This window comes from Capsicum annuum, chromosome 4 (assembly GCF_002878395.1).
Source record: "Capsicum annuum cultivar UCD-10X-F1 chromosome 4, UCD10Xv1.1, whole genome shotgun sequence".
NCBI classification, from domain to species: domain Eukaryota; kingdom Viridiplantae; phylum Streptophyta; class Magnoliopsida; order Solanales; family Solanaceae; genus Capsicum; species Capsicum annuum.
Genome location: NC_061114.1, coordinates 26347871 through 26375742, shown reverse-complemented (window position 1 = coordinate 26375742; position 27872 = coordinate 26347871). Strand labels below are relative to the sequence as shown.

Below are 27872 nucleotides of genomic sequence, written 5' to 3'. Positions count from 1 at the left end.
AGGGTAAGGGTTGTGTACAGTAGACCCTTTTGTCTAGTCCTTCCCGACCCCATGCTTAGGGGGAGTTATAGTGGACTGTACTATCCCTTTTTATTGTGTCTGTATTTTATTGAAACTGTGCCCCAAGGATTTTAGTAGCAAAGGAAAGTATGCAGGAGGTTGTTCTTCATAACCATCTTAGATCGTCCTTTTTAATGCTTGGAAAACTGATCTGTTCATGTAAATTTAGTATCTTTCATTATATTTAATTGTTGTAACTGAGTTGTACGAAGTTTTACTTCACACATTAGTCTTTTGTCGAAAAAATTTGGCTTGATTGAAGGAGGGCTTACCTCTGAGATGACTGAAATTAGTATGCTATTGAAACTGTACCCTGTGAGATGCTTTACTTGACCTGTAGGAGTAAGGTTGGGGATGTTGTTGTTGAAACTGTGCAAGTTTTTTAGCAGCAAAGCACATATACATACTCAGAAGGTTTTGTGTTTGTATCATGTGTGTGTGCTAGAAAAAATGAATCCTTGGATGTCTTTTTTATTGTGACTGCTTGGAAAGCTAGCCTTCTTAGTTCGGTTTCAAAAAAACAGAAAAGAAGCTAGCCTTTCTAGTTCCTATGTGTGTATGAGTTCAGAGAAAAGAGAATTTTTTCTGTGATTATGTGTATAGGGGCTTTTTGATTAAAATTGTTGGGTAATAATCACTTCTGAAAAAGGAAATATTTATTCTCATTTTTTGTTAATGTGTGTTTGTAGTCTAATCCAATGTTTCCTTTTGTTATAGATGATTGAAAAGGCCTTGCAGGAATTGAATGAAAAGGGGGGATCCACAGAAGACTCAATATCTACATTTATCAAGAAAGAGCATGACAGTTTGCCATGGGCTCATATGACAATGCTGAAACATCATCTACAGAAGATGACTGAAAAGGGAGAGATCATTATGATTGATGGAGGACGGTTTGTGCTTCCTGGTGACAACAAAACGTTGAATCGAAAGAGGAGGAGGAAGAGGAAGTATTTAAAGAGGAAGAGAAGGGGGAATTCAGAAATTAAACAAAAGAAGCCACTGCACCGGGAAAAGGAGGAGGAAAAGCAGGTGCAGCATGATGATGTAGAAGTTAAAGAACCGAAGGATTTGGCTGAGCAACAAAATGAAGATGCGCAATTAAGTGGCCAGCAAAATTATGTCGCTGGAAATAGAGTTTTTCATAGAAGAGTTCAATGTAATAGAGTAAATAAACAAAAGGAGAAAGAACAGCTTGAATCACAAAGTGAGCATTTACAGGATCCAGAATTGCAGCAGTCGAAGTATAGTCTCACCAGAGTTGAGGAAACAGCTAATATTAGTAACTTATATCCACTAGAAATTCTAGAAAATGAACAACCTGGAGATAACCTGCCTCAAATTTTAAGTCCTGAAGCACCTCCAGGTTTTGAGTTTCTGGTGGTGGAGGATGCCACAGTAAACAAAGCACATGCCTCCTCATCAGTCGAATTAGACTTACCAAAGGAAGATCCTGTTGTGCATCAGAGTTCCGAGAGACCTGGTGAAGAGGAGTCTGTTGCTGGCGATCTGCTGAAGACTCAAAGTTCTGAAAGACCTGGTGAAGAAGAGTCTGTTGCTGAGGATCTGCTGAAGACTACGAGTTCTGAAAGACCTGGTGAAGAGAAGTCTGTTGCGGAGGATCTGCTGAAAACTAAGAAGCAGCAAAAGAAGCACCATGGCTGGCAGCAAAATATTAGGCCAATGCGAACTTTGACTAGGGCGCAAAAGAAAGCAGCAGTAACTCCAAATGCAGCTTTTCAATGTCAGCAACAGGAGCAACCTATTTCAGGCAGATACAGAAGGCAAGTACAGTTGGCAATTGAGAGCTCATCAGAAGCAAAGCAGCCGTCCATTGAGAAGTCATCTGAAACAGATCGTGCACAAAGACAACTAAAGCGCTGGAGCAAAACCCCAGATGAACCTAAATCAGTAAGTACCTCTAAAGTGGAACAATTGCTATTGTGTGACTCAATGAATCAACATTTAGTACATATGGGAGAACCTTTAAGCACCTCTAGGCCATTACATACCTCAACGGAGCTACAGTTAGTGCAAATAGAAGAGCCGTTGGCATTGGAAATAAGGGAGGATGTGTTGAACTTGATTGATCCTCAACATGAGGTGCACTTGAAGCAACCAAAAAACCAGCGTTGTCGGAGGCTGCCTAAGTACAAGGAGGATGGGGCCAAGATAGATGCTGGTACAATTTCAGCATTGGCAACAAAGGAGGAAGTGTTATGTTTGGAGGATCATCAGGATGAGGTACACTTGAAGCAACCAAAAGATAGGCGTTGTGGGAGGGCTCTCAAGGGCAAGGAGGCTGGGGCTGATCCAGATACTATACTTTTGAAGGACTTGGGATCGTCTAAGAAGCTAACGAAGAAACAAAATGATCGGGGTCTAGGAAGGCGTAGGAACACACATTGAAGTGAGCATTGCAGTTTCTTGATTCTCTCTCTTAAAAGGACAAATGGTATAAACTGAGATAAATCCCAGAAGTTCAAATGTTAGTAGATAAATATTAGTTGCTTGTATTTCTCTTATATTTTCAAACTTGGCCCTGTGCAGTAGAGGTAAAATATATTAATTTGAACTAATAGCTTGACTGACATACTTATTTGAAAGAAGCTACAACATTATTTACTAATCGCTTGTAGTTCGCTGTTCTTTATGTTTTGCTCTGTACAGTAGGGGTTACAATAGAGTAATCCAGCAATGAAGTACTAATCTGTGAAAGGGAAGTTAATGCTTGATTCTTAATGAGTTTAAGAAGCTTTGGTGTGACATTATTCATCTCTGAGCCAGTTACTGACTTTTGATCTGTTAGAAGTCCTGCATGTCTCAATCCATTCTTAGCTAACATTTTGGTGTAAAGTGATGAAAAATCTTCATGAAGTAGAGACCTTCAAAAAATCTGAACTCTTCACAGGCTTTAGTCAACTTCACAAGTTTGTCATATGGTGTGGAAGAGGAAGACTTTAGACTGTTTAGGTTTATTAAAGTGAAATAGACTTGAGATTTGTCTGGTTAGCTGCAGTTCTCTGTCCTGAAGTCTGAACCATTGCCGTTAATTCGTCTGAAATGCTTTCCTGCTCTTGCCATTGTGTACACTTCTTTAAGATGGTCAATTTATCTCTCTTCTTTGTTTGGGATTTATGTGTAGTTGATTGATTGATATATTTACTTGTCTAATGTTATACTTGAGTTCCCATGTCTATTCAAGGAATTCAACTAATTATAGGCAAATCTGTATGAGCTTTGCAGGTGTGTATATAAATAAAGCTCCTGGGAATGGTGAAATTAATTTGTGGAAACGCTTCCGCTTTCATGAAGCTTGTTTGGTGCGGATCCAGTTTGGCTGGGTTAGTGAGTACCAGATACCTAATGGTTATACCAAAAAGTTTAGCGTATATGAAGCTCTCTCTTGGGTGGATTTCATTTCTCTGTCATTCTTCTGAACTCAAATGGAATTCCAGTTGGGATATCGTAGTAAATATCAGAACCTAGACATTTTCTTGATACTGTAAAAAAGCCAGACTTATTTCCTTCAGGTTTTATATTATTTTAAACTTGGATTTCTTGGAGCATGATCTTCTTGGGATATTTTCCCCGTTCATGATTCATGGGTGGATCATCTTTCCATTTTTGCTTTTATATTTTTCTATATTTCAGTGTATAATAGGGAGTGGCTTACCTACTTTGATGTACTTGAGGTGAGGGTCCTTTGGAAATAGTATTTTTTCTTTCACAAGGTAGGGGTAAGGTCTACATACATTTTATCCTTCTCAAACCCCACTTAGGATTTCACTGGGTTTGTTGAAATAAGAAGTAACTACTTCAATTTGCTATAGTTGAGACGAGGGTCCTCCGGAGATAGTCTTTCTACCTCCACAAAGTAGGGGCAATGTCTACATACATTTTATCCCCCCAAAAACTTTACTTGTGGGATCTCACTAGATATGTTGTGATAGGGAGTAATTTACCTATAATTGAGACAAGGATTCTCCGAAAATAGTCGTTCTAGGGTAAAGTTTGCATATATTTTACATCCTAAAACCCCACTTGTGGATTTTTCAACCAGTATGATGTTTTAATAGGGAGTAGCTAGGAAACATACAATATTCTCACTTTTTGCCAATTAATCAAAAGCAAAAATAAAATAAAGAAATTTTACCAAATGATTGTGATATTTCAGCCAAGTATAGCAAAGGAAAGATATCATCCTAAAGGCCTGAAAATGGTGTTGTGCATATATTGAATTTATCCCACGATTCCCATTTTCTGGAACGTCCCATGCCCAAGTTATTGAATGGGTAAGTAAACAATTCCTGCATTATCTAATGTACTTTTATCTGTTGCGTGATAGACGAACGTTTTATCAGAGGTTTCTAATATATTCTTGAGTGATCTTTGTAGAAGCATATACTCTGGGTAGGTATTATGAAATCTCTGGGTAGATATTATTTCATAATATGTTATATTGTAATATTTTAATGAATATAATATTTGAATATATTATATCGTTTTCACTATTTCATTGTGTCGTATATCAAAAATAAGAGTAAATTTTTGATATGATTTTAAAAGTGTACAAAGTTATAAATATGAAAACGCATCCAAGGATATGTTTTAGTGGTTCAGTGAAGTTGGGTTGAATATCATGAAATCTTTTGAGTTTAATTTTCAATAGAGAAAAATACCAGGTGATTTCGAAAACCGCCTCTCTACTTCTTCGGAGGTAGCGGTATGGGCTGTGTACATTTTATCCTCCCCAGACATCACTTTGTGGGAATACACTGGATTTGTTATTGTTGACAAATACTAGGTGATTTCTTCTCATCCGTTCTAGCATTGTTGGACATAATTACGTAATATCTATTACTGGTGGGAGATGGCAGGTATCTCATGAATTTAGTCGAGGTACGCGGAAGCTGGCATAGACATCACGATTATAAAAAAAATTATAATATGAAAAATAGAATTATTAAATCGTAGTAAAAAATAAAATGAAAAAAAGTTAAGTAACGACTTAGTCACGCTAAATCGACTTCTACATAAAATGAGATTTTTCGTGGATGAATTTAAGCCATAAGTTGTGTATTTGCCACAGATTTTAATACAATATATTTTTTGGCTTAAGTCATCAAAGGACTCTTAAAGTTGTCTAAGAAATTCACTTAGCCACCTAACTTAAGATTAGTACTTATTGAAAACTTAAATTACTCAAAATTAGAGCTGTCGATACGGGTCGGCCCAGCCCACCTGGGCTAGCCCACAAGGGCTTTGGAGTTTGACGGGTCAGGCCGGGCTGGCCCATTAAGATGATGAGCCAAAAAATAGTAAGCCCAACCCATCACTCTGTGGGCTGCGGGCTTCCGCGGGCCAGTCCACGTTTTTAAACATATTATTTTTATCATCATAATTTAAATTTTAAAATATTAATTACATAAATATTTACAATATAATATTACATGAAGTTACTACTTGTCAATCAAGTCCACAATTTACAAAAAATTCTAATAATCTACGAAATTAAATAACTTTGACATGATACTAAATCCAAACCAAATAAAGATATTGATAAATAAACTAAACAGTTAGTGACTAATAATATAATTAGCTAATAGCAATATTAACCTAATTTTCTTCCCATTGATCACAATAAAATATAAAAAGTGTCAATATTTAATTCACTAAAAGTGAAAAAGAACTCGTCAAAAAAAAAAAACTCTCATGACACTTATGACATGTTTAGCATCATCACATCATCTTCATCAAACATATCTGATTCCTTAAAAAATTTAGTATTTAATATTTTAATTATTTATATATTTTATAAAAATAATTAATTATTTAAATATCTAAAATCGAGTTAAAAAACCTTATTCTTAAACCAACTATAAAAATCGAAGCCTAATTCTATCACATTATGTGCCGGGCCTGGCTCATATTGATGCTCTATTCAAAAAGTGCATCCATTAAGCACCAAATATTGATGTGGCAAAAAAAATGTTTCTCACATTCCATACGCGCGTGAATAAAGCCAGATAACATGTTTCTTTTAATTTCCTAAAATAAAACTTATATCTTTTTCTCTTTTATTGACACTTGACACAAACACATCACTAATCAATTATTTATTTATTATTTAAAAATAATAACATTTTTAATCACAAAAGGAAAATCCGCCCCCTCCATCTGTTATTGTCTTGTCCCACTCATGTTTGTTTAGTTATAATTTCTTTGGCAGAAGCTCACATGTAACCTAACATCTACAGAAGAAACATGTTCGAGGTGCAAATGTAATAATTATAAACCTAAATATAAATCATCTTGAATTTGGAAGTCCATACATAGATCGGTTGAATTTGACTATTAGATAAATTCTTGATACATCATAGTATGTTTATGTTGTTAACAAGATTAATATGGATGAATGACATAGTAAATTAATATGGATTATCTAAATTAATCTCACAACTGCAGCGTTGAGCAGAGATGTGAGTCTGTAATTTGGATGCATTAAACTATTTTCCTGTTTCATTAACCAAGTGAGGTGTTTAGGTATATCTCTATCCTAACCGCAAATCATCCTCTAACAATTAGTATCTAATGATTAAAGATATGATCCACACTCCTTACATTCCTAATTTTATCCCTCCACTCCAATGGTCAATTTGTTTTGGGACTTAGATTTATCCTAAAGTTCATGACACTTCAAAATACTAAAATAAGAATGTAAGAACAATCGCATACTTGATAAATATAAAAACCAACAATCAAACCATAATTATACACTTATGTTTGTAGCCTCAACCCTAGAATGAGCGTGTTTATCCATTCATAGTCTTACAAGGAATAACCATAGATGAGTTCATAAAGTAAAACTGCAGGAAATTAATGTTTAAGAATAAAGAACCCTAGTTTGAGCCCCTTAGAGCCTTGTCTTCTCTTCAATTCGTGTATTGATCGAAAGATGGGATAAAATTGTGAATAAGTGCTCCTTTTATAATGTTTTAGGTCGTCCATATATATCCCTACATGAAATACGTGTATTGATGACATTTCCACTCACTTACAAGCCTTAAAAATCACTTTTGGACGCTTTTCTTCCTTGGGCGTGACACACCCTTATTGCGGATGACCAAGGGAGTTTCACTCCCTTAACGCGAACCCTTATTTTAACTTCATGTTTAATTTGTGTCTTAGGGCATGGAACACCCTTATCTTGGAGCTTTGAGGGTGTGGCACGCCCTTGTGCTCAGAAATGCCACTTTTCTTAGTAGTTAACTCTTTTTGTTTGCCATCATGTCCTGCACTTTTTGGATGCCTTTAAAATTTATTCCAATTTTTTTAGATTCAGATTATTGATTTTAACGTCATTCATTGTCTCCGATATAATTAAACAAGATTAATTAATGCACACAACACAATAGAGTCCACCAAGATACACTAGAACAATATATAGCACAAACTAGTAACACTAGTTTTCTCGTCTAAACTCTATGTGACCAATTTGATTCTTAACATATTTTGAACACAGATTAAACCCTATAAACATGTACTTTAACACTTAATTGCTTAATTCAACCATTAACACTTCATTATGCGCACAAGAAGTCATGAAAACTAGACTTAATGCATGTGGATATTGACTCTTAGGTGCATAAATACACCTAAGCTAACCACTCTGCACTTAAAGGCTTGTTCATCTTCAAACAACTCTTTACATTGAGAACCATCCAAGGAAGACTACAACATTACTTCTATAAGTAAAACACTCAAGCTAGCACCATAATGACTACATGAATAACAAGTTCTACATTAAGCTTGTCATATACATTTGAAAACTAATGAACACTACTTAAAACATCCTAACCTCAAGAATTAACTCTACCAAGCTGTAAAATTCATTACCCACTCATAGAGATCATACAAGTTATCTAACTATCATCAAACATGTTCCTTCACCACAAGAGAGTTACCCATATTTACTTATAAAGCTGCAATTTATCATAAAAATGGGTGTAAGAATCAAATTTCGCTCACTCTCTCAAAGAATTCTCATGTCACATAAGATGAACCATATTCTTTCCCTTAGTGTAGTACTCTACTAATATCAGAACATCAAGGATCAAGATCAAATAGGACTTTACAGGTTGTAATGTAGGCTAAGGGATGGGTAGGAACTATTCTGGTCAATAATAGTGACTGTCTTCCCTAAGCGCTTTAATATGTCACACTAGACATTAGGATCCTTTCTAAACAACCAAACTTTCACCACTTCTATCTTCCCACTCTCTTTTGTTTTCCCCCATATCTTTAAGCTAGTTCACATAGTACGGAGGGAGTATTCTTAATCAACTCATGATTTACTTTTGATCAATTTTTCTCTTTTCATTACACCCTCCCAATCACAACACATAAACTCTTCACACACCAATAGCTACTATTTTGGGGCTTCTCTTTTACCTCTTTCCTTCTTATTTTTACACTCCTTAGTCATATTAAGTTTTTCAACTAAAGTTTTTAGGAGCTTTGGATCAAATTCATGTCGATTTAAAAAAGAGAATAAGCTATATATGAGGCGACCAATAAATAGGCTAAAGGCTCAACGGGTTGACTAAGATCGTACAACAAGGTTAGATAAAGAGGGTATAAAACATTGCTATCATAGAAATTCCTATATCATCTCCTAAATTCCACATTCTTTATTTCTCTTTGCACATACACTAGGCAAGTTCTATACATGAATATGCAATAAGAAATACAACAAAAGATCTCACTCACATGTGGCACATTCTCAAATTAAGTAAGATCTCTATAGACTATAAACAAAGCAATAACATGAATCCAAAGTTAAGCCAAAATGGCTCCAAAGTCATATAACCGATCCTAGGTGTCTTAAATCATTCAACATAATATACATGCTTTTACATTCAAACCCAACTTGCATCATGTAATCATACTTAGAAACGAGCAGAACATCTCATAGATTTTCTTTTAAAATTTACTCTAAAAAATGAAAGGGATACCGAGTTCAAAGAGCGTCCCCTCAGAAAAGAACCAAAAAGAAAAACCAAGGGGTGGGTGAAGTGTGACCCTACTCGACTGACACTAATAACAAAATATAAAAATAAACAAAGAGAAAATTTTCTTATAATTTTTTTTAAATTTAGACAAAAAATAGAAAATAACTGAAATAGAAATCCTATAGTAGCACTTCACTCTAACCAATCGGAAGATCTCCCACCCCACACTTAAATTCACACTTTGTCCCCAAAGTATAACTCAAAAGTAAGGATAAAAATACTTTTTGAGGCCCCTAGGGCTATCTAGTAGCATTTTAATCATCAATGAGTTTTGATGGACCCCGCAATAGTCTTTTCCATGATCTTTAACTTAGATATCCAGTACTCAAACTTGCCATCAACCTGTGACTCAAAACATAACAAAAACAATGGTAATATAAAGAAAACTAGAAAATAAAATGCCTACCCTAACTTGGGTTGCCTCCTAAGTGGCGCTTGATTTAGTATCGCGACATGACCCACATCATTACTCTTCATCCATATTTCTTCAACCTTTTCCCCCTACTCTATAATGCCCCGAGTCTATACCCTGGATGCTATACAGTACTCATAATCACAAGCTAACCCATGACTGGTACCTGCTGTAATAACTGAATAATAGTACTGTAATATGTAGAAATTAGGTGAAAAACATGCCATAAGGTTCAATACTATAGTAAAATTGAATACAGTATAACAAATACCAGAATTGAAATATCTGTCTAAAAATACTCTAGTCTGAAAAGCCTCTAAACTATCTAAAATATGGAGTTGATGGGACAAGTCCCCAACTAACTCTGAACTAATGAAATAAGCTGAACTACTGAAATAATCATCATGTTCTTGAACTAGAAGGACTTACCACTAACTCTGTCAGCTGAATATCTGAACTACTAAGTATGATTGGGAGCCCGAGTGTCTGAACCTATGATATAAAACATCATAGCGCAAGAGAAAAGTATGCGTCAGTACTTTGAATGTACTGGTATGCTAAGTAAGGTAGGATGAAATGCATGGGTTTATATGCATGAAAAATACTGATTGAATGACATGAATATAACTGAATGAGAGTACATGCATGAATACGTATATTGTAACTGAGATCGTGATAACACTGGATACTGAGTATGAATACTGATTAACTGATATCTGAGTATACTGATATTGAATTACTGATATCTGAGTTTACTGATACTGTGTAGCTGATAACTAAGTGACTGTATCTGACAGTCTTGATTCTGTGGAACTATACTGAGTTCCGTATTGAATTGAGTAATTATGTCTGACAGTCCTGAATCTATAAAACTGAATAGAGTTTTGTACTGATACTGAATCTGAAATTGAGACTATGGAAGGTACTCATCTAACCGACATACCCCTTTCTAAATAGATTGGAGTCCAACCTGTAACCCTAGTTGGAAGGGTGTCAATACCGTACCACGGGTAAAGACAAGTTGTGAGTTAACCCTCTCTGACAAGAAGTTCTTTTATTAATCCTCACTGGCAGAAAAATTAAAATAAGATGTATCAACCCTCATAATATCTGGCAGTAAGATATCTCAACCTACGCTGGCTACATAGTTTTGTAATATAGGGATTGCTACTAAGGGTCAAACCCTTTGCTGGCAGGAATTCCCTCATCCCTAGGCTAGCTCGGTACTGAATCCTACTCTCAACTGAATAGACACTGAATTGAGTTTCCTACTTCATACTAGGCTTGTCTAAAACCGTTACTGAGTTTAATGAGTTCCGTTAACTGATGGAATACTACTAAATTCTTTTAGCTGACTGAGTTTACTGAGGTATGAACTGAATGCTGAACTAGAATGGACATGATACTGAGTCTACTGAGTTTTCTTGAGTCCTGTAACTGACTGAAAGTACTATTGATTGTAACGTGACTGAATTCTACTGATCGAGGCATTATAGAGATTATTCTATAACTAACACTAGCTCTAGGTAAATAGCTAAATTGTCGGGTATAAATACCCCCAGGACTCGATAGCATGAAAAGTAAAGCATCACATGATCTTGCATAGCATAAAAATGCACACTTGTTCATAATGTACCTATAGAGGCATTTTATCAAACACTTGCAAGGCATAGTATATGCACATAATACTAAACAACATGTGAGCATCATGATTCAATTCCAATTTCATAATTTCAAGGGTTTAATCATGGATTCACACAAATCTACACACATAATAATCAATTCCACATAAAACGCATAATAAATCATGAAATAGGAACCTAACTCAAATAATAATCATGAATACACATAAATTCCAATCATGGAAATCATGAAATCAAACTACTTGAGGTTTAAAAGAGTTTCTTGGACTCCAAGGGTGAAAGGAACCATTGGATGAACACTTCACATACCTTGGTAGCTAAATTCTTGAATATTAATGGTGGAATCTTGAGCCTTGAATTTGAAATTCAATCACCTAGGGTTTTTGTTCTTGAGAAATTTGTGAAATAATAAGTGTATGTTGCAAATAAAAGGATAAATTTCATGTTTTTGGGGGCTGAAGGACATGGGAAAAGACCCAAATACCCCTAAGGATGCATCTTTTAATAACTGAAAATTAAATTATCGATGCACAGACCGACTCGCTGCATTATTGACATCGACATAATGGCCAACATATTGCATCGCATCATTGGCATTGACGTGATGGCCAACGCACCACGTCGAGTCTGCGTCGATTCACTAGAATTTACACTGAGCTGAGAGAAAAATTATCTGTCTATGCAATGGATGACAGACGTGTCGAGATCGCATCGACTCACTGTTTGGTCACTTGAATATGTTCTAAATGAGGTTTGAAAAATACAAAACATGTTCGGGAACACCTACTGACATTCCTAATCATGAATCAATCTAAAGATCATAAGGTCATAAAAGTCGTGAAATAGAGTTGCCAACTTACGAAGGCCAAAATAATACTAAGTCTGAATACTTACCTAGAATTTTCTAAGTCTGGGACCCCCTTAGCAAGCTTAAAAGACTGAGTTAAGCTTTGGATTTTGTGGGGTATTACATACTCAGACACATCTATTCACTCTTTCTAACCTCTTGAGTGTCTACTCTTAAGGTATACAACTTACTCTACTCTTTTCTTTTTAGGATTCTTCTCATGTTTTAAAATATCAGGTTTAATAGGTGATTTGGGCCACTCTATGAGAGTGTCTGAAGAGGTCATTGGAGGCTTACACTCCTCCACCCCACACTCATCTACTTCTATAGGTTTAATCATGTATAAATCCCTATAGTTCGAGGATGGATTGAGTGTTTTGTATACCTTAAAGACCACATCTTCATTATTCACTTTCATTGCTAGAGTGCTCTCTCTGACATCAATTAGGGATTCTTTTATCGCTAGGAATGGATGCGCAGTATGATCGGTACCTTGTCATTTGCATCATAATCAAGCACAGTAAAATTAGTAGGAATAATGAACTTATAAACCTTAATGAGCATGTCCTCAATAATTCTTCCAAGCACTACTCTAGTTCTATCCGTCATTTAGAGCACCACTGAATATGACCTCGGTTTTTCAATCTAAGAGTATTAAAAACAGATAGACGAATAAAATATATTCGCACCCTAAGTCATTCAAAGCATGGACTACATTACTTTTACCAATTTGTATGGGGAGGGTAAAGCTCCTCAGGTCCTTCAGCTTTGTTGGCATCTTGATCATCATAATTGAACTGTACTCCTCAGTAAGTGACACCTTCTTGATATCACACAACTTTGTATTATTGGTCACCGCATCCTTCAAGTACTTAACGTACTTAGAAATTCCATGCAAAATATCTAACAAAGGAAGGTTAATGTGAAGTTCTATGAATGTATCAAAGAATTTCTTAAAATCATGCATCCTCTTTAGCCTTTTCGAACTTTAAAGGAACAGTGGTGGTGGTGGTCTCTCTTGTATACACTCAACTGCCTTTTTTGGGTACTTAGACTTCCCTAAATTATCAACATCTTTGGTTTGCACTTGCTTTTCCTCTGTATGCCGTGGGACTAACTCTGCCTGTACCTTCTGATTTTTTGTTAGAGGTCTGTCGATCAATTTTCTACCACTTCTCAAGGTGATTTTCATTACCTACTTCAGATTTTCTGTGCCACTTGGCAAACCTCCTTGAGGTCTTCTATTCTGAAACAGAGCTAACAACCCGAACTATGTCTCTAGATTCTTTTGAGCGAGTTGCTGATTTTTAATCTCTGCAACCATTTGTTCTTGATTGACTAGGATATTTTTAAGTGTCTCCTTGATATTACTAGCATAAGTGTTATGTTTCTGTTGAAATTGTTGAGTCTGATCCTGATTATTACAGTTGTAGGCATTATCATAATTTTTATTACCCTTATATGCATTGCTCACAAAGCTAATTGACTCTGAATTTTCTCCGCATGAGTATACAAAGTGTCCACTAATACCAAAAATCTCATAGCAAGACGGGGTCTACTGGACTAATTTTACTTAGGCATGAGGTTGGTTCACACTCAACTTACTAAACTGTGTCATCATTTGATTTTGAAAAGAGGCCAACTATGCGGCCAAAGCTATAACACTATCCACTTTAATTATCCTGACCGATTTTTTCACTGCACTTCTGGTCATATCACCTTGCCATTTAGGATTACTTTGTACAATTTGATTCAACAAAGTGTGTAGATCATTATAAGTTTTCTCCAGGACTTGACCACTTGAAGTTGAATCTAACAAAATTTTTTTAGTGTGGTCAAGAGCTTCAACAAAAGTATGAGCCAATACCTCATTAGTTTGTTAGTGGTACGGGCAGTCCCTGAGAAGTGATTTGAACCTATCCCATGTATAAGATAAGTTCTCATCTGTCTTTTGGATAAAACTCATAATTTCACTCCGTAACTTGCAGTTTTGCCAGACAAAAAGAATCGGATGTGGAACTTCTTCACTATCTTATCCCATGTAGTAATGGAGTTTGAAGGTTCTGCCTTCAACCATTTCTTTACTTTCCCTAATAGTGAGAAGGGGAATAGAGTAAGCCTCATCTCGTATGTGGAGACTCTAATGGGAATAAGGTGTCACTGATCTCCAAGAAGTTTTGTAAATGAACTTGTAGGTCCCTATGTGATAGGCTTGTGAATTGCCTATTGTTGTGCAATAACTGCACCATATTCTATTTGAGCTCAAATCTACCTTTAGGTTTTGGTCTGCGAATGACGGAGGTAACATTGGTTATAGTGGGATTGCCACTTCATGTACTGTTCTACGAACTGGTTGTTGTCACCTATGTTTACAGGATTAACTTCTTCCTTTTGAACTTATGGGATATGATATAGAAGGATCGTTTCTCTGCTTTGCTGATGTAAACATTGCCCAGGTTTAGGATATGGGTCAACCAATTTTCTTTCCCTTGTCAGCTTACTTGAGTTTTAGACCTGTACCTACAAGTTTAAAAGCTAAGATCAAGTTGTTAGCACTTATAAAGTAAAATAGCAAGACTAAAAGTAAGGTAGTTGCGAATTTCTAAGTCTCCAATAACGACACCAAAAACTTGTTGCATCCTAGTGCACATGCAAGTGTATGTGATCATTTAAGTAGTAAAGTGGCTCTTTCGAGCTGAATATCAATCCCACAAGGACTTGGTGACTAGCAAACTATTCAATTCTAACATTACTAACAAGATTAAACAAGTGTGAATTGTATCCAAACAAGATTTGAGTTTTGTAATTATAACTTGTAACAAAATTTAACAACGATATAAGATTTGGATTGTAAATAATATATGGAGAATTTCCAAGGTCGGGCATTTACTTCATATTCATGCATAGCTATGATTTCTAGCCGGTATTGGTGTTTATCGTGATTGGGAACGGTCTTCCTATAAGTCATCTACCCTAATTAATATCATAATTACACCGTTTTGCGAGGATGTGAGTCTTTAATATGGATGCATTAAACTATCTTCCCATTTCATTAGCCAAGTGAGGCGTTTAGGTATATCTCTAACCTAATCGCAAATCATCCTCTAATAATCAGTATTTAATGGTTAAAGATATGATCCTTACTCTTTACATTCCTCATTCCATCCCTCTACTCTTATGGTCAATTCATTTTGTGACTTAGATTTATCCTAAAGTTCATGATGCTTTAGAATAGTAAAATTAGAATGTAAGAACAATCACATACTTGATAAAGATAGAAACCAACAATCAAACCATAATTATACACTTATGTTTGTAGTCTCAACTCTATAATAAGGGTGCTTATCCGCTCATAGTCTTACAAATAATCACCATATATGAGTTCATAAAGTAAAACTACAAGAAATTAAAGTTTAAGAATAAACAATCCTAGTTTGAGCCCCTTATTGCCTGGTCTTCTCTACAATTCATGTATTGATCCAAATATGGGATAAAATTGTGAATAAGAACTCCTTTTATAGTATGTTAGGTTTTCCATAGGTATCCTAACACGAAATACATGCATTGGCAACATTTCCCCTCACTTACGAGGATTAAAAATCACTTTTGGATGCTTTTCACCCTTGAGGGTGGCACACCCTTATCGCGGATGACCAAGGGCGTGTCACACACTTAAACAGCACCCTTAAAATAATTTCATGTTTATTTTGTGTATTAGGGCATGTCACACCCTTATCTCGGATCTCTAAGGGTGCGACACAACCTTGTGCTCAGAAATGCCACTTTTCTTAGTAATTTAACTCCTTTCATTTTCCTTCATATCCCGTACTTTTGTGGATGTCTTTCCAATTTTATTCCAACTTTTTTAGCTTCCTAGAATTGCTTTTGATATAATATATGGTCTCCTATTCTATTAAACAAGATGAATTAGTGCACACAACACAATAAAGTCCCCTAAGATACACTAGAACAATACATAACTCAAGCTAGTAACATTAGTTTCCTCGTCTAAACTCTATGTGACCAATTTGATTCTTAAATTATTTTGAACACACTTTAAAGTCTATAAACATGTACTTTAACACTTAATTACTCAATTCAACCATTATCATTCTATTATGCATACAAGAAGTCCTCAGAAAAAGACTAAACAGATGTAAATAATGACACAGAGGTGCGTAAATACACCTAAGATCACAAAGGTTTCCCATCATCCTAAATATAACCTATAGATATGAAGCTTAATCCTAATGGGATATTCCAACACAATAATTAAAGGATTAAATTCTAGATAGGCTCATGAATCTAGGTGAGTTAACACTAGGTGTTTTATGATAAACAATTATGAAAAAGGTCTCTAACACAGTATATCAGGCTTAATCAAACATGTTCAACCAATAATCTGGGATAATATAGTGAGAATGTATATAAAAGTGTATATCAAACTACCTAAAGGTGTGACACAATAGTCTCTCAAATCAAGCCATAGCCGTACCCCAATATCATAATGTGTCAACCTATAATGTCAATAATAGATGATACAAGATGATGCAATGAAGTAGAATAAAGGATCAATACAAATATCACAAAAAAGGTTCAATCGTGGTAATTAAATACAAAAGTGAACACTCAACGATAATATCAAATCATACCAAGGAAAGCAATACAATGCAATGTTGTGATGATGAGATCATGATGAATAGTTGAAAGTCATCACATGACTTTCTGTATACACCGACTGGGTCTCAGTACTCTCACGATAGGACCCATGGAAAGTTCGCAATTCATATACTTTCTCAAATCACAATCTCATATCTCAATCCACCTCTCTGGCTAATGTTCATAATCAAGGGTTTTATGAAGTGTCCCATTCATCTTCTCTAGCTAATATTTATGGATCAAGGATTTCATAAAGTATTTCTTGTATCTCAATTAACTTAACCGACACATTCCTCACTTAAGGCATTTTTAAAAGCGTCATTTTATTTCAAAATCTGTATTTCTCAGTGGTACTAATCTCATGAATATGTATGGATGAAATAAGGATATAATGCTCAAAACCATTCAGTATAAAGATAATAATCAATTCAACACATGTATAAATGAACTCAAAATCAACTCAATATGTAAATAATTCATGATATAAACTATCATTGATCACCTCTGGGATAAATATTTATATAAGACATCAATAACATCATTTCCAACTCAAGACCCTCTCTTGGACATCAATACAGCGATCGAGGCAAATGACACTTAAATAAGGCCTATATTAACAAGTCAATCCCTTACTCGAGCGTCACAATAATAAATAAAGTAATTTAATGCTCAAATAAGGAAAATAATATCAATTCAAGCCCCCTCTAGGGCATTAAAATAATAAACAAGCTCTTAGATAAATAATGATATTCACATAAGCCTCCATACGACAATATGAAACTAACAAAAGTCCCAATAATAATATATCACGAAACTACCCAAACCTAGCGTGATCCATACGATAAGTCTCATTTTTTTAGGGATGTCATCATTAGATTATAATACTAAAAGGAAAGCTACACTACTTAACAACATGCTCTATTAAGAGATACTAATCCCCAGTAATATTATCAATTATTAAAAGTATTTTCATACCCTTAGTATTACTAACCCTCAATCATCCCATCAAAAGATAATAAGAACCTAGTTATCCCCTAAAAGGTCTCTAAACCCATATCATTTCATGAGCATCACTGAACACTATCCAAGTTCTTAAATAGAAAATTCACTAACAATGTTCAAGACCTAGCGTTAACTATCTACAATCTACTCTAAGGGTATTCATAAGAACCAAGACTAACTAGGATAAGCAACTATATAACTACAATTCATCAAAGATGCTGGTACCCACAGAGATGCTCGCTATTTCACCTAAGTGGGACCCCTAATCCTAAAATATACACAAAAATACAAGCAAAAAAGCATACAACAGATAAACACTTCAAAGTCAAGGTACATCTTGACTTACCTTTAAAGAAGATCCCCGAGCCAAAAGACGGTCCAAAGCATCAATCGAAAGCTCTACTCCCTCAAATCTTAACCAAACACGTCCAAGCTAATCAAATATGACATCCGCAAGTCAAAAGGAGTCCAACATTACCTATATTGACCATATTTATTTCAGGTCTAGAACACAATAAGAATAACAACATACCCAGTATATTCCCACATAGTGGGGTTTGGAGAAGGTAGAATATATACAGTCTATCTTAATACCTCAGAGGCGAGGTATAAAGGCTATTTTTGACAGACTCCCAGGTCGAGACCAAATAATTTAGGAAAAGGAATAAATAAGAACAAGAAATAAATGATAGTAATAAAACAACACACAATAACAAATCACAAGATTTTCACTAATTAATACTACCAGAAAACTACTCAAAACCACAAACTACATCAAAAAACACCAAGAACAAGACACTACCCATGAAATGCTATAACTAATAGCCCCTATCCTGCTAATTGTAATACCCCGTATTTTCCTAGCATAAACTAAGTCCCAATATATGAATATTCATATATAAATTTTTTGAAATACTCATTAATTTTCAGTTTATGGCCTTCCATTATGCAGTAAATTCAATTAGCTTTCCAACGATATAAAATTCGCCCAAGTCTGATAATCGGGTAAGAAATTATGGTGATCTTAAGTTTCAGTCATTAAACACTGTCATTTTGACGTTTAGCGCGTTGCAGAGCCAGTCTAAATAACAATTGTTAGTTTTCAGTGTGGTACCATGATGTTGGCACATCGCGCCAAGGATCCAGTTCACATTTGGCAATTTCCAGTGAGCCTCTGCGATTATGGCACATCACGAAGGTGGCCAAAATGGCATTCCAGTGAAGGACCGTGATCTTACCGTGTCATACCATCGTCCAGTTTCTTAATAGTCCTTTTTCCAGTGGCTTGGCGTGATAGTGGCGCATCGCGCCAAGGCCCAAAATCAGGATCTTCAGTTTCCAGCTTGCGTTTAGAAATTCGTTTAGGAGTATTTGGGTCTTTTTCCTAAGCCCTAAACTCGTCCTAAACATGAAATTTAACCCCTAATTGACCTAAATACTTCTCATTATTCAATTCCTCTCAAATTCAAGATCCCTTTTTCAAGAACAAGAAACCCTAGCTCTCAAATTCAAGGCCAAATCTAAAGAACTCTCCATCAATCCTTCCAAATTCATTAACTCAGGTATGTTAGATGTTCATACATGGGTTCCTTTTATCCATGGAGTACAAGTATCCTATTTAAATTACAAAATTGTGATATTTTCAAGTTATTTAATTTTAAATTGTGATTTCACCCATGAATCTCTATGAACTATGATTTTATACCATGTTTGAATGAAATTATTGTTGTTATTCAATTCTCCATGTTTTAATGTTATCATTCCTTGAATTAAATCATGATTTAGTATTATTCATGTTGAATTCATGCTTTTACTACAAGTTCCATGACATTCCTATGATTTGATCAAACCATGAACTCCAAGTGTTTGATAAAATGCCTACAAGAGTGATTATTTAATAAAAGCCTTCACGCTTTGTCCTCCAAACTTTAGTATCATTTTACTATTATTATTTTTGAGTCCTAGGGGTATTGAATACACCAAAACCATAGTTAGTTACTTAGTCAAGTCTCAGTACATTATAGAATAGTCTTCAGAACATACTATGAGCATTATCAGAATAGTCAGACATTAGTCAGTTAAACTCAGAACAATATAGTATTTCAGTGTCTTTCAGCTGGGAGTAGGATTTAGCATCGAGCGAGTGTAGGGATGGCGGCTTCCCCGTCAGATAGGTAGAGTCGTTAGTAGTAGTCCCTAAACTCTAGAACTACATATCCCGTGTAGGATAGGAGACGTCACCCGTCAGTTTAGGCTTGACTATCTCACAGGGGTCACCCATCAGTTCAGGCTTAACACCCTTAGTCCTAAGGACAGTATATTAGTGTAGTGGATCCACACAACCAGTGTTATTACCTATGGTATAATATTAACACTCTTCTAGCTGGGGTTACAGGTTAGACCCCGATTAGATTAGATTGGGGCATATCGGTTAGATGATACCTCCCACAGTCTTAGTCCAATAATCAGACCAATAATTCAGTCTCAGTGTGGTTTGACCAAGGCATAAAGATATCAATATTTCAATGTTTTAGTTTACAAAATTTTATTCAGTTTATGTTATATGCTTTGTCATGCATCCCCAGTATTTATAGATTTTATGTACCTTCAGTATTCAAAGGCTTCTATGTATACACAGTATTTACAGATTTCACATATTTCCAGTATCTACAAATTTCATGCTCTCTATTCAGTACTCTATGCTTTATATGTATATTCAGATAATTTATTAATCATGTTCATGAAACCATGCATATTAGCCTACCTCATTTAGCATACCAGTACATTCAAAGTACTGATCACATATCTTTTCTTGCACTATGATGTATTATATCATAGGTTCTGACGCCTACTTCTCAGACCTCGCTTAGACATTTTAGTCATCTCAGTAGTAGCAGTGGTGAGTCCTCATAATTTTAGGACGGAGTATTTCTATTTTATGTTTTTAGTCTAGCAGTTAGTTGGAGTTAGTTGGGTCCTGTCCCATCAACTCACAGTCATTTAGTTTAGAGGCTTTCAGACATTAGAGTCAGTTATTCAGTATTCATACTTTAATTGACACTATAGTTAGTTATTCAGTTTATTTAGATTCCAGTGTTTTTATCAGACTCAGATAACTATGTTCTTCATATCATAATTCAGTTTTTTTAAAACCTTATGGCATATCAGTTATTCTCCCCCATTTATGATTTAGTGCTCATAGCAGGTACTAGCTCATGGGTTAGCTTATGGTCCCTTGGGACTGTAAGCGCCGTGTGACACCTAGGGTGTACTCTCGGGGCATTACACTAACATTCTACATACGCGTTCTCTGCACCTTTCTATCTAGAGTTATGTCCTTAATAAGTTGTAACCGCTCCATGTCATGTCTAAGCACCTCTTTTTAATATTCTTTTAGTCTACCTCTAACTCACTTAAATCCATCCATAGCCAACGACTCACACCTCTGCACTGGGGAATCTATATCCCTCCTCATAACATGTCTGAATCTGAACTATCTTAACCTCACTTCACACATCTTGTTTTCTACTGAAGTCACTCCTAATTTGTCATATATAACTTCATTCCTGATTCTATTTATCCTAGTAAACCCAAACATCTATAACAACATCCTCAACTCTACCACTTTATCTTTTCAATTTAAAAGTTCTTAACCGACCAATACTTCATCTCATACAACATAGATGGTCTAACCGTCACTCAATAGAACATACCTTTAAGTTGCTTTAAAAATTATTTTTGAAAATACAAGGGCAACAATGGGATTTTATTTTAGAAAAAAGTTCACCATATCAATAGGATTCATATCTAAAAACCCATGAAAAATGAGGTAAAATTAGACTTTAAATCAAAGAAAATTAATTTTATAATTTACCAGGGAAAAACTCCAAAAGTCATATTTAAAATTAGGGATATGAAGTTTTTTTGAAGATAAAATCAATGAAAAATGATGAATACAGGATTTAGGAACTTACCTATAGAAGAAATCTCAAAAACCTATTTGAAATCGCCCAATTCTGAGGTCCTAAGCTCCAAAATTGGAGAAAATATATTTTAGGGCCGACACAGGGATTAAATCTACGTAGGCATGCTAACTTATCGCAATTGAGGGACACCAATCGCGATTGTGATCTGAACCAAACCAACCCCTGACGAATGTTAGTCTTGGACGCAAACAAAGGGAACCAATCAAGACCACCGACAGTGTACTACGATCTCCATACCCACCACCGCAATCATGATGAAGAAATAATTCATCCTTTGTAAATGCAATGTAGGGATCGCGAACACGAAGATAGAAATACCGGAGCTACCTCAATGTGAAAACTAGGTTGTGATCGCAATGAAGTGGGACCTGATGTCAGCAAGTGCTGACGATTATTAGTCTAAAAATCCTCCGGAGGGACCCCCGAGATTCGTCCGAGACCCTACAAAAATAAACTAATAATGCTACTAGGATAATTTAAATGTTCTAGACTCAATGAATCATCCAATTTTTAAAAAGAGGCCATTTACAGTGAATTAAGCCTAGGACACCCTTTTAGGCTATTTTAGCTAGTTTTTATCTAAGATGTTAACATGCAAACCAAAGGCTCGGGACCCAAACTAATTATTCTACTAATCCAAAATCGACATTCCAGATCTAACGAAACCAACAAAATAACCATCTAATGCTTAGATCACAAAATCCCTTTACGGATATCCAAAATCACAAACTCATATAAAACACTTTCAAACACATTGGCAACCATCTCCGCAACTTGTACGTGACATAAGACAATCACAAGAAAGGGCAAAATGGTTAAAATATAGAAAATTATAAAAATCAGTATGAGGATCATTACAGATAACCTAGCGGCAATTTATATAACTAAGAACCCCATATTTTATGAATGCACAAAGCATATCAAACTGGAATGTCATTTTGTAAGTGAAAAATTGCTTGATTATTTGATTTCTTTAGAGTTTGTTCCTTTTTCTTCTCAAATAACCGACATCATCACCAAATTCTTGTCCAGACCACTTCATCACATATTTTTTGGGCAAGTTAGGATTCCAATCCTTGGGCTCTTACTTTAGGGAGCGGGCAGGTGTTGATGGAGGTCTCATTTTTGGCCAACAATATTTAAGCTCTCACTATACCAATGGACAGAAGTCACTATGATGAAATGAGAGCAGTAGAAGAGCATTGTTTGGGCCATCATACTAAATATTAGGGTTATTTATTTCTTCTAGCTGGACCAACAAGACAATTGTTTGTTGTTGGGATCTTTCACATCTGTGATCTGTCTAGTCCAACTCATGCTATCAGTTTATTGTTTGATCAAACTCAGGAAATTGCATGCCATAGACCCAAATATGAGCGACTTTAGATATTTGACCCCAAATAAGAATGTTTTTGAAGAATAGCCTTCCTTACTTTTTAATATACTAAAAGTACCATTTTACCCCTCCACACCTCAAATATATTTTTAATCTTTCCATACTCATTTATCTCTCAAATTTTATTTTTTATTATTTTCACTTTTTAATTTTTCCTTTACTTTTATTATTCTATTTTTTTTCACTCTTTTTTTTCCTTTAAATTTATTATTGTGATTTTTATTATTTTTAATTTTTATTTTTTTCTTTAATTTTATTTTCATGTTTTACCCATTGCAATAAGCCCAGGTGACGAGAAATTTCATAAAGCTACAAAAAAAGTTCATCTCAAAGCTTGAGCTTCGGATTTCTCTCTTCCCTTTAGTGTAATTGCATTCTAACTTTAGGATTTTTAATTTTTCCATTCATCTCTCTGCACTTTAGGTAATTTCTCTCATTTTATCTTAATCTTATTGCATGCATTTAAAGTATTTGTTACCTAGCAATTTTTTTGAGCTGAAAACCACTTTTCTTTTTCGTGAATCACATTATATAATGCATAGATTAATTTATAAACTCTATTTTTTTCTATCTACATCTCCTTGATGAAAATGCATTTTGGGTGGTTTCTCTACTCACTGATCTCACTATTGTCCAGTAAGTAGGTTTTTTAGATTTAGATTTTGGGTGTTTTGTGTAGCCATTGGGTCAATTTTTTTTCAATAAATTTTATTTTGCATCTTGATTCTTATTTTTTGGTTAATTTTTAATTTGATAGTTGTTTTTATCTTTATAACTTTGTAAATTTTGGTAATCATATCTAGCAAGATAAATCATGTCGAGTAATTTATTGATCCTAATGATTGATTTAAGTCAGACCCCCCGTTGGAGAGGGGATTCAAATTATCATACAACGATAACGAGCTTTTTGGATGACACACAGTTGTCATTGTTAGAGAAAGGATTTTTCGGAAATTTGATGAAATTACGTACCATATGTGGCAGATTTTGATTCGGATGCTTTGGAATCCATTTTTATTAGAAGCATCATCCTTTCGTCTGTGACATTGAAGCATTTGATAATCTGTCAAGCTTGAAATGGTAGGTTTACTACCTTTAAGCTTTTCATTTTGTCATTTTTGTACTTATGGTAAAGCATATATTCTAATTGTATTCATTTTTTCATTTATTTTAAGTGCCAAAAATATATACGTTAAAGAAAAAGATGTGTTTCCCAAATATTTAGTGTTTGGTTCTTGTGCTGTGGATTCGAAGGAGTGGTTTTATTCACTTGTAACTTGTGGTCGACCTTTGAATGACACGGTATTCACTTGTTATCCTAATCTATATTTGAATTGGCTAATATCTACATGCTATCTTTGTAACTTTGGTGTAAAGTTTTAACTTTTCTATTCACTAGTAGAGCCAGGTGTATAGTTAGAGGGGCGAAAGAGGGTCATTTGATTTTTAGTTTAATCTTGATTTGTCTACTTGTTTTAACTTTATTTTCATTTCATTATAGAAACAAAGCCAATGCTGTTAACAAGATTCCTCCTGTTCCGATTCATTATTCGATCACAAGGCTTGGCTAATTTCTTGGTTGCATGATACTAAGTAGGTGCTTGGCCGTAGAATTTATAAAGTTAGAGTTGAAGATAGAGTAATGCTTAATTTGTATGTGGGGTTACTGATATTTCAGGAAGTTAGCTGCACAAATTACGAACAAACGACAGAAACTAGCAGTTGAAGTATAGTATTTGTCCCCTCTTGGTTTATTTTATAATTGAGCTACTGTTAACATTGTATATCCACAGATAACAAAGACACCAATCTCAGTGGCACAAATTATAAACAAAATAGAAGACTGCATTATTATCGATGCTGAAGATTACAAGGCCACTAGGTATTCTAACGTGCCAATGTTTGTGCAACATACTAAAGCAATGATGGAGAAAATTTACAGGATGGTAAGCTTATATGATCTATATATATTGGCTATGAATATAATTCTTGTGGATTGCCATTGATGTGTTAAATCTTTAATTCAAGATGAGAAAATTGGGATGGAAGATGCAGAAGATTGGTTAGTTATGGACATAGACAGTTCTGATAAAAAAAACGAACTCACTATAGTGGAATACATTGATGACATCTATGCTTACTACAAGAAGGTGAGGTAGATATGTTATCTCCAGTCTTGCTATTTGTTTGTTAGAAGTTTTTTTTTGTTTACAACTTGTACATGCTCATTACCCCACTGTGTGGGAATATACTGGGTTTGTTGTTGTTGTACATGATCATTAGGATTATGGTGTGTAGAGTTAGAAAAAGTCCCATATATTTCAACTGATTATCTAATTCTTTTGGATAGGATCTCATTAAGCTTAATAGATTGCCAAATTACTCATAAAAGCTAGTCTAATTTCAATATAGACTGCAATTTTTAGTCAGTAAATTAATAGGTGCAGAACATAGGATATATAGACACATGGAGGGTATACTTGGGCTGTTTCTATTGTGATGCTATTTTATCAAGCATGATTACTGTTTCAATTTTAATTACAAATTTGGAAAGAAATGGAGGTTTATTTTTTACCCCATTCTTTTAATGTCATTTTCAATTGCAGATCCCTGGCTGCGTCCCCTCCAAACTATATGGAACAACAATTTGATATTAATGAAAGGATGAGAGGCATCCTCATTGACTGACTAATTGAGGTATATAGTGTTTGCTGTTGCATGTCATTTCTGAGTTTTATGCAGAAAAATATGATAATTTTAGGTGTCATTTAACGTCTAATCCAATTTATAGGTTCACTACAAGTTTGAACTGATGGAGAAGACCTTGTATTTGACTATAAATCTCATCGATAGATTCTTGGCAGTTCAGTCAGTGATTATAAAAAAACTTCAGCTTGTTGGAATAACAACTTTGCTTCTTACCTACAAGTATGAAGAGGTTTCTATACCTGTAGTAGAGGATCTAATTTTGATCTCTGAAAAGGCTTATGCCAGAAAAGAAGTGCTTGAAATGGTTAGTTTAAAGAACAAAATCTTACATTATTAGGACTTGTATCTCCATTTTGTTCTTCCTCGCTAAATGATTTCAATCATTTTCTTATCCATAGGAGAAGCTGATAGTTAATGCCTTACAGTTCAACATGACACTCTCAGTATGATAAGAAATTCGATTAAATGTCTTTTTCATATGAAGAAGTAACGCAAAAATCTAAATCACTACTCATAGAACTTTTTGTCATTGTTTAAATCAGGTGGAGCTCGTGTCTTTCTTATTGATCGAGCTATGTCTGGTTGAATATAAAATGCTTAGATTCCTACCATCAACGCTTGCTGCTGCAGCTATCTTTACTACTCAGTGCACTCTCAGTGTGTCTAGGGAGTGGAACATAACCTGTGAGAAGCATAGCAGCTACGGTAAGAATCAGATTTTGTAAGTATATTTTATTTTTAAAGATACTTGTAAATGTACATCCCTTTATTGAATAGACAAAGAAGTGTAATTGTGTTCCTTATTTTCTACGACAGGGAATGCTCGAAATTGATGGTTTCTTTTCATCAGAAGGCAACAGTTGGGAAGCTTACTGGCGTGTACTGAAAGTACAACACGTCTAAATATGGCAATGCTTTAAGATGTGAACCAACTTCTTTTTTGTTAGAAGCCTGGTTCTAGGATAAGAAGAACACATGAGGGGGAACAACATGCTTTTCTAGTAGTTGTGCTGAATAAAATTATTGATGTGTGCACAACATATGTTGCCCCAGGCTCTGGGAAAGGGGGAAGGGTGTTTTTGAGTTCTTTTGCTACTGAGAGAACTATGTGTTTATTTGTTTTTTTTCATGTACATTGTTTGACATTACTGGTGTTTTGTGAAATATCTTGCTTTCCATACTTTTACTTGAATACAAACGTTAGAAAGTTAAAATTTCTTCTTAACAGTATAAAGCTTAAGTGATTAGAAGCTTGGACACATAACACACTTAACAACTAATGTGACTAGAAGCTTGGTGGACACACTTAAAAATCCTTTATATATATATATATATTATGTATTCTCTAAAACAATAACTTTATCAGTTGGTCTCGAGAATAAGAAGTGTCAATGTCAATAATACTAGTGCTAGAGAGGTAGCAAATTTGCATATTGAACCAACACATTTATTAACTAGGTCCCAATTTTAGCTCGTCTAATATTATTTGGGTTAAACATGTAACTTAATGATTAAAGCACCATAAGCAAAAAATGCATATTGAAACCTATGTTGAGCAAAAGAATATTAGTAATAATTTGTATTTGATGTTTATAATCACAGTACAACAATTTTCTAAACTAAGTCTTGCCCATAAGGCAAGAGCTGTATATATGTTAATAATCTAATTAGTGCAATTAAAGAATAAACTTTTGCCTCTTGGACAAAAGTTTTCAATTTAAATAGTATAGCATTTGTACAACAATTTTCTAAACTACGTCTTGGCCATGAGGCAAGAGTTGCATGTATGTGAATAATTTAATCAATGCAATTAAAGAATAAACTTTTACCTCTTGGGCAAAAGTTTTCAATTTCAACAATTTTCTAAACTAAGTCTTGCCCATGAGACAAGAGTTCCGTATATGTTAATAATCTAATCAATGCAATTAAATAATAAATTATTTCCTCTTGGGAAAAAGTTTTCAATTTCAACAATTTTCTAAAGTCTTGCCCATGAGGCAAGAGTTTCATATATGTTAATAATCTAATCAGTGCAATTAAAGAATAAACTTTTGCCTCTTGGGCAAAAGTTTTCAATTTCAATA

General features: G+C 34.7%; 1 protein-coding gene and 1 pseudogene across 4 annotated transcripts in view; both read left to right on the top strand.

Moving 5' to 3' along the window:
• LOC107852353 (leucine-rich repeat and IQ domain-containing protein 1) overlaps positions 1 to 3629 on the top strand; it is an 8490-nt gene extending 4861 nt beyond the window's left edge. For 2 of the 4 annotated variants that reach the window (XM_047411771.1, XM_016697416.2), the window contains 2 exons: positions 778 to 1971; positions 3307 to 3629. In XM_047411771.1, the coding sequence (XP_047267727.1) occupies positions 778 to 1971; positions 3307 to 3318 (1206 nt within the window). In that variant the 3' untranslated portion in view covers positions 3319 to 3629. Of the gene's footprint in view, positions 1 to 777 lie in introns of all 4 variants that reach the window. The other 2 variants (XM_047411770.1, XM_016697413.2) reach the window with 2 other exon arrangements.
• A 22087-nt stretch (positions 3630 to 25716) lies between these two features.
• On the top strand, positions 25717 to 26749 carry LOC124897925 (annotated as a pseudogene).
• The last annotated feature ends 1123 nt before the right edge of the window (positions 26750 to 27872 follow it).